Source organism: Cryptomeria japonica, chromosome 10, assembly GCF_030272615.1.
Source record: "Cryptomeria japonica chromosome 10, Sugi_1.0, whole genome shotgun sequence".
Lineage (NCBI taxonomy): Eukaryota > Viridiplantae > Streptophyta > Pinopsida > Cupressales > Cupressaceae > Cryptomeria > Cryptomeria japonica.
In genome coordinates this window covers 21,850,435-21,857,683 of record NC_081414.1, presented here as the reverse complement: position 1 = coordinate 21,857,683, position 7,249 = coordinate 21,850,435, and the positions used below count along the sequence as shown (strand labels likewise).

General features: G+C 36.6%; 1 protein-coding gene across 1 annotated transcript; it reads left to right on the top strand.

The window, feature by feature from the left end:
* The first annotated feature begins 371 nt into the window (after nt 1–371).
* On the top strand, nt 372–4,195 carry LOC131076740 (G-type lectin S-receptor-like serine/threonine-protein kinase At1g34300). Its single transcript, XM_058014054.2, has 2 exons — nt 372–1,579; nt 2,224–4,195. Exons 1-2 carry the CDS (start codon nt 1,021–1,023, stop codon nt 4,119–4,121), a joined length of 2,457 nt encoding a protein of 818 aa, XP_057870037.2. The 5' UTR covers nt 372–1,020; the 3' UTR covers nt 4,122–4,195.
* The last annotated feature ends 3,054 nt before the right edge of the window (nt 4,196–7,249 follow it).

Here is a 7,249-nt window from a genome sequence, read left to right as displayed (position 1 = left end):
TCAACCAATCATCATTTGGTGTGATAACCAAAGTACACTAAAGGTTTGCAGAGATCCTGTACAACGACAACGGACAAAGCACATCGAGATCCACATGCACTTCATCCGAGATCTGATCCATGATGGCATCATTGATTTACAGTATTGTCCCACGTCTCAATAGATTGCTGACATATTCACGAAGACATTCATTGAGCAGAAGTTTCACTTTCTCCAAGATCTTCTTGGGGAGAAAAGAAACTGTACCACGATAGTTTTCTCATTATGTTAGTCTCTTTTTGAGGGGAGGTTTTATTCCCACTGGGTTTTCCTTCTTTCCTCATTTCTTTTATTAGACTTTTATGTTCTCCTTTGTTAGAATTAAGGGGGGGTGTTGGTGGTTAATTCCAACTTCATCACTATTTGTCTGACTACCGCTGACTGTGGATCACTGCAACTTCATTGTCCGACTACCGCTGACTGTGGATCACTGCAACTTCATCACTTTCAGTTCATTACCGCAGACTATGGATCACTGATCTCTGTGTTGCTCAGATCCACTGTTTTCTGCCTGAATTAAGGCTGCTGATTTCAGTCTTCTCCGTAATTGGATTCTTCTACGGTGACCTTTTGCATCATATTATATATTGTAATTCAGAAAGTATTGCAACAGTTAATATCAATACTTCTGTTTTTATGCTTTGTTTTTTTTCTCTGTATAATCTGGAAAAGCTTTTTGTTTCTTTCTAGTTGATCTATGCTGCTGTAGCAGCAAAATCTACAGTATGAACATAAAACTAGAAGAGGGTGTGCATTTTTTCTTTTCACAAACATAGTCCAAGTCAATCTGAAGGTTGAAAGATTTTCCGCCACGCGCTTCGAGTTTTGCCTTTTATTGTATACCTCTATCCGGTCACCGTAAGCACCACGAAGACGACAGAGAATCCCTCCGTAAAGCATTTTTCTATCTGTAACACCAAGGATACTTACACAAATGCTAGAGCTTCCTGTTTGCTTTCTCCTTAAATTGTGCAACATATAATGAGATCTCTTTTAAGTTATAAGTTTGCAATTTTGATGGTATTCCTACTTATGATCACCATGAATGAAGCAGCAGGTCAAATTTTAGAAATTGGATCTGCACTGCTGCCGGATGACACAGCAAACAGATCTTTTGTTATATCTGAGAACGGTACGTTTGCCTTTGGCTTTTACTCCACTTCTCCAAACACATATGCAGTGGGGATCTGGTACAATCAAATAAAGGATAAATATGTGGTTTGGAGGGCTACCAGTACCAGTATTCCTGCGGGATCAAACGCTTCACTACAGCTGGCTGAAAGCGGCGGCCTGCTTCTCAGGGACAATTCTGGGGCTCTTGTATGGACAACCAACACTACCGCCAATTCTGTGACATTCGGACAGATTCTTGACACCGGGAATTTTGTTCTAACAAACAACGCTTCTAACATTGTATGGTCTACTTTTGACAACCCGGCCGACACTCTTCTACCAGGCCAGATTTTGACGGCGAAGGCAAGGCTCAGGAATACCAGAATACCCTCTCGCTATTCTCTTGGCATTCAAAACATGGGCACAGGTACACTTTTCTCAACATGTTTGGTCAGTTTTCAGTTAAATTTATTGGCTGCCTTACAGTTTCTCAAATCAAAAAATTTCTTTTTGATTTTGAACTTTATAGCTTCCGAATTTGTCTGTGTGAGCAGATCTGTGATTCATTATGATTTTAATAATTTTCAGCATTTCGAATCATATTCTATAATCTATTATCACAATTCTTTTTTTTTCCTAAATTTAACTCTATCAAACAATTTTTCATTCGATTAATGGTTTATGTTTCTGGATTCAATTGTGTGAAAATTTTTGCATCAACATTTCGGATCACACTCCATGATCCATCATCAGAATGATAGAGAGCATAAAGAAAAAATAGGTAAGATTGCAGACCAGGACAGATTAAATCTTGGTCTACAACCTTACCCATTTTCTCCTTATGCTCTCTCATCCTGATGATGGATCATGGAGAGTGATCCGAAATGTTGATACAAAAATTCTCACACAATCGAATCCAAAAACTTACACCATTAATTCCTATCATATTTTTTAATCTATAATTAGAACAATTGTTTGAATCAAATCGATCGTAAAAATAAATTTCTAATATTTCAGATCATACTCTTTATGATCTATTATCATGATCCACTCTTCCTCTTTTCTTTGTAGAATCTGTGCTGGCGCTGTTTTGGAATGAGACCAAAATCTACAAGAATCTCACAGTGGGCTCTTCGATAAACTCCACGGTGTTAGATTCCACCGGTCGTTTTGCCGTTCGGAACGCGTCGGGGCAAACGATTGCGTCCTGGTTGAGCTCTGATTACACAGATTCTTCTTCCTCAATTCGAAGAATCACATTAGACGGTGACGGCAATTTGAGGATTCACAGGTGGGCTGCAGATGCGGGCGATTGGGCGGTCGGATGGCAGGCATTGGAAGACGAATGCCGGGTGAACGGGTTGTGCGGAGAATACGGGCTGTGCAAATACATTGAGGGGAAACGGACATGCGTGTGCCCTCCTGGTTTTGTTCAGAGCAGTCAAGCAGAGAATTGGACGAGCCAAGGCTGTAAAAGACTCGCTCCACTCGATTGCCCTGCGCCGCAAGTCATATCGTTGGCAAACACAGTCTTCTTCTGGGACGGAACTGATTTTATCGTCGGAAACGCCACCAGCGAATCTGATTGCATGGCAGCCGTACGGCAGACTCCGGCGATGACGGCTGCGACGTTTCCCAACAATGGCTCCGGGATGTGCATTCAAAAGCGGGTGTCTTTCGTTAGCGGCTACGAATCGCCCTCATCCCGTTCCGTTTCCTTCATCAGAATTTGTGGCGAGGCGGTTCAGCCATTGGAACCTCCGGGGAGTAACGAATTTGTTTGCTCGGCTTCCGATCGCAGAGTTTTGCGAGGGTTTGTCTCTGCATCGGCTTCTCTTAACTTGATCTTGTTTATTTCGCTTTTGGTATGTTGGCGTCTTCTGTATCAGCAGAGAAGAAAAGGCGTGGATGTACAGCCTTATCCTCTGCTTTTCAACTTTGCGGGCTCTCCTTTGAGCTTTTCGTTTCAGGCTTTGCAGGAAGCCACGGATAACTTCAGTGTCAAACTTGGCAGCGGCGGTTTCGGTTCGGTTTATAAAGGAGTCCTGGCGACCACAAATATGCCCGTGGCGGTCAAGAAACTGGAGGATTTGGAAGAGTATGAGCAAGGAGATAAGGAATTTAGCAGCGAAGTGGGTTTCATGGGCAGGACGCATCATTTTAACCTCATCCGTCTGTTAGGGTTTTGTAGCGAAGGAGCTCATAGGCTGCTAGTTTATGAGCTCATGCCCTGCGGATCTCTTGACAGGTATATATTCAAGACCGGAGAAGAGCGGCCTCCATTAAACTGGAAGACCAGGGTGAATATAGCGCTTGGAGCTGCAAAGGGGATCGCTTATTTACACGAGGAATGCAGCGAGCCAATTGCTCATTGCGATATAAAGCCCCAAAATATCCTTCTCGACTCCAACTTTCAGCCCAAAGTCTCAGATTTTGGGCTGTCGAAGATTATAGGGAGAAGTCGCCATATTCAATATCAGTCCATTACACTGAGAGGCAGTCCAGGTTATATGGCTCCAGAATGGCTGGCGGATGTTCCCATTACCTGTAAAGCCGATGTTTTCAGTTTTGGGATTCTTCTGCTGGAAATTGTAGGTGGAAGAACTAATGTTGATCTGTTAAGCGTTGACGAGGACAAACGAGTGTACTCGGCGTGGGCATATGGAATGGCAAAAGAGGGGAAATATGTTGATGTTGTGGACGAAGAAATAAGAGATGGGAGTGAAATTGATGAGGTGCAGAGATTGTTGCAGGTTGCATTTTGGTGCATCCAGGAAAACCCACATCTGAGACCCACCATGGGAAAGGTTGTCCGGATGTTGGAGGGAACCTTTCCTTTGGAAGGCTTACCATCGTCAATTCATACTCAATGCTTCCCGCATATGTCATCAGAAATCTCTTCATCGAGACAGCAAATGAATGAAATCAGAGAGGTACAGGGGGTTTATGTTGAAAGTTTGTCTGAATAAGATAAGCTGCTGTGTGTATGTTGTAGCTTGATGCAGATTCTTAATGGCATCCAAGGGATCGATTTGAGGGTTTACCCAGCAAAAGTTGTTTTCTATTTGTTTAGTCTAGATATACACTTGAGTTTTATGTATATTAAAATTTGGGCGTATATAAAACTTTTAAAAAAATGTTTGGAATAAGAAATATAGAGAAGGAATGTTTGTTTGTGAATTTAAATTATACAATATATTAAATATAATTAAATATATTAAATATAATTAAATTTTAGATATATAAGGAATGAGCATGATAAATTGATTCAAGTAAATTAAATAAGATAGAAAATATGTATATGTGAAAATATATATGTAGTTAATTAGTGAAGGTATATTGTTTATAAATTATAATTAAGATATTATAAAGTAGAAAAGTGTAAATTTCATACTTTTGTTTTATTATTTGTGCATTTATTTTAGTTTTGTCACTAAATGTGTCATTCTAATATTTAATTTGAGGGATTTTAGAACATAAGTTGACTTAGCATTTTCCCACTTTTCTACTTGATTCAACCTCTATAGTTTGTACTTTACCTAAATTTTACCTATTTGCTCACCTTGGTCAAAATCATGGATGCAATTTTATCATTTGAATAGAGTTGCTAGTACAATCCTATTTACCTTATCCAAAACCTAAGTTTACTTCAGCAAACTCCCACCCAAAATCTAGTCATTGCCTTTAACATGTGTATAAAACCTTTCAAATAAACACCTAGGATTGCCTCTTTAAAGACAAGCTCCTAGGGCATTTAAAATCAAGTCATAGCATTTATTCAAATAATCCTATAACATTAAATGAGTGTAGTTTAAGATAATTTATATAAGAGTAACCTTGATTTTGTTCATTATAAATAGAATCCACTACATTGTACATCTTGCATTGTGTACATCCAATCCATATTGTGTACATTATAGAAACAATAAACAAGGGGAATGAATCAGGCTCAAGAAACTCTAGTAGTTCAATTATAGCAAAGAAATTCCTTGAGGGAGGTTCTTTAACACCACACTACACAAATTTTAGCTATAAAATTTGAGGCAAATGATTTTAGAGGAAATTATGGATAGAGAGAAAATCTTGACATAAAGGACATAATAAAAAGAGTCAAAGGTATTCTAATCATAGTAGTCATCATGTCTAGATACAATGTAGGAATCAAAGGATCATTTTCTTAAGCAATAGAGTAAGTCTAAGTTTACTAGTAAAAAAATGGTATGGGAGTTTATATAATTTAGTTTTATCATGCTCACTACTACTACCATCAAAGAGATGAGAAAATACCTAGCTTCTTACTCAATTTATCATTTACTTGTGTTGTTAGTGACTCATCTCAATTGTATTAGCATGAGGTTTGATTAGAGTATTTTCCTAATCTTTTACGCTTTAGTTTCATATAATTTTAGATAAGGGTGTCTTCTAGTTTTCTTCTTTTTAGTGAACCCAAATCATTGGGCAACTTGAATTTCCACATGTCATCGTCTTTCTAATTATTTTAAATTGATATCTTCAATTTTTGTTAAATAATAAATTTGAACATTATTTTGTTTTCATCACCTTATGTCTTTTAATTTTTTTATTATATATAATTTTTTTGAATAATACATCTATTTCAACTTAAAAGGAGTTCTAGGTTAAACTAGCAATGACTATGAATCAAGTTGATATACTTCTACTTAAAAAATTGAGTACTTTAATCTATCTTAAGGAAAAATATAATTCTTTGATCATGATGTCCATATTCCAACCATTGATAATATAGATATTTCTCATACTCTTCATGGTTAGTTCAAAGGGGGTTTGTCACATTAATGATAATGTCAATCCTTCATACCTAGTTGATCTCCTTGATATCATGTTGATGACAAAATGAAAGAGAATGGAAATTCTTTCACATATAATTAAATAATTATTTTTTTCAATATCTCCTAATGATGCACCTATCTTCCCATATTACTAGAAGTAATCCTCTATTATCTACTCAAAAAATTTATCTACATTTTTTATATCATGTGCTACTTCTCCAAGTTCCCTTATATTCTATCATTTATTGCTCCTTCTATAAATAAGCATATCATAATACCCACTTCTCACATCCTACATAATCCCATAATTCTCTCTCATGTGCTCCATACTATCATTCTACCTTCTTCCACCATATCTTAATACATATACATCCACCAGTCATCACACATGTTTCTACTTCTAAATCTATTTATACCATCCATTCTTCCACTAATTATACTACTATTATGAGACTTGATAAAATTCAAATTAGAGTAAGTACCTTACCTCCAAGTACCGTGGAGGATATTTCTAGTGAAATAAAGAAAAATCCACTATCTTATTACATCTTTGTGTGCATCCTTTCCCAATAGGTTTAATGACAACTAGATATTTTAAATGTGTGGTGGCAAGGGAAACCAAATGACTTAATTCAACTCTTTCAATACCATATTTTTGGATTATATGTATCCTAATATGATAGTTGCAAGGAAATTATAAGGAAATTGATAAATTACACATTCAAACTTGACTTAACCCATTTCTTCATGGTTTGATACACTCTTATGTAAAACTCCCAAATACGTTTGTGTAAATTTTTTATGTCAATATTGATGTAACATATAGACTATATCCAATTTGGTCAATGTAGAAAAGGGCTCAATAGAGGTTTCTTGATTATTCCCAATTTTCCATTCATTGTAAGTGTAATAAAATTATATGTAGTTGTAATGGATGGAAATAATGTTAATTATATTATGCGTACAAAGTAGGAACAAGATCTATTGCACAATGATTATATTAAAAGGGGAATGAACTCAATAGATTCAACTCAATTTTATTAGGAATAGGACTGAATGCAAAGTGTGTTACTCTCCATTTTTATTGAGTGAAAATGAACTATGCAAGTGTTAAGTGAATGCAATATCTAGGGTAAGAAGGTACATGTATGAATTTGGAACTTGGATTAAGTATACTATCTAATACTGAAACAAAAAATTCAAAACATGTACATGAATGGAAAGGGAATTCAAAAGTGCACCTATGCCTATAAATTTATTTGAAATTGACTGGACAAGGTCACCCAGAA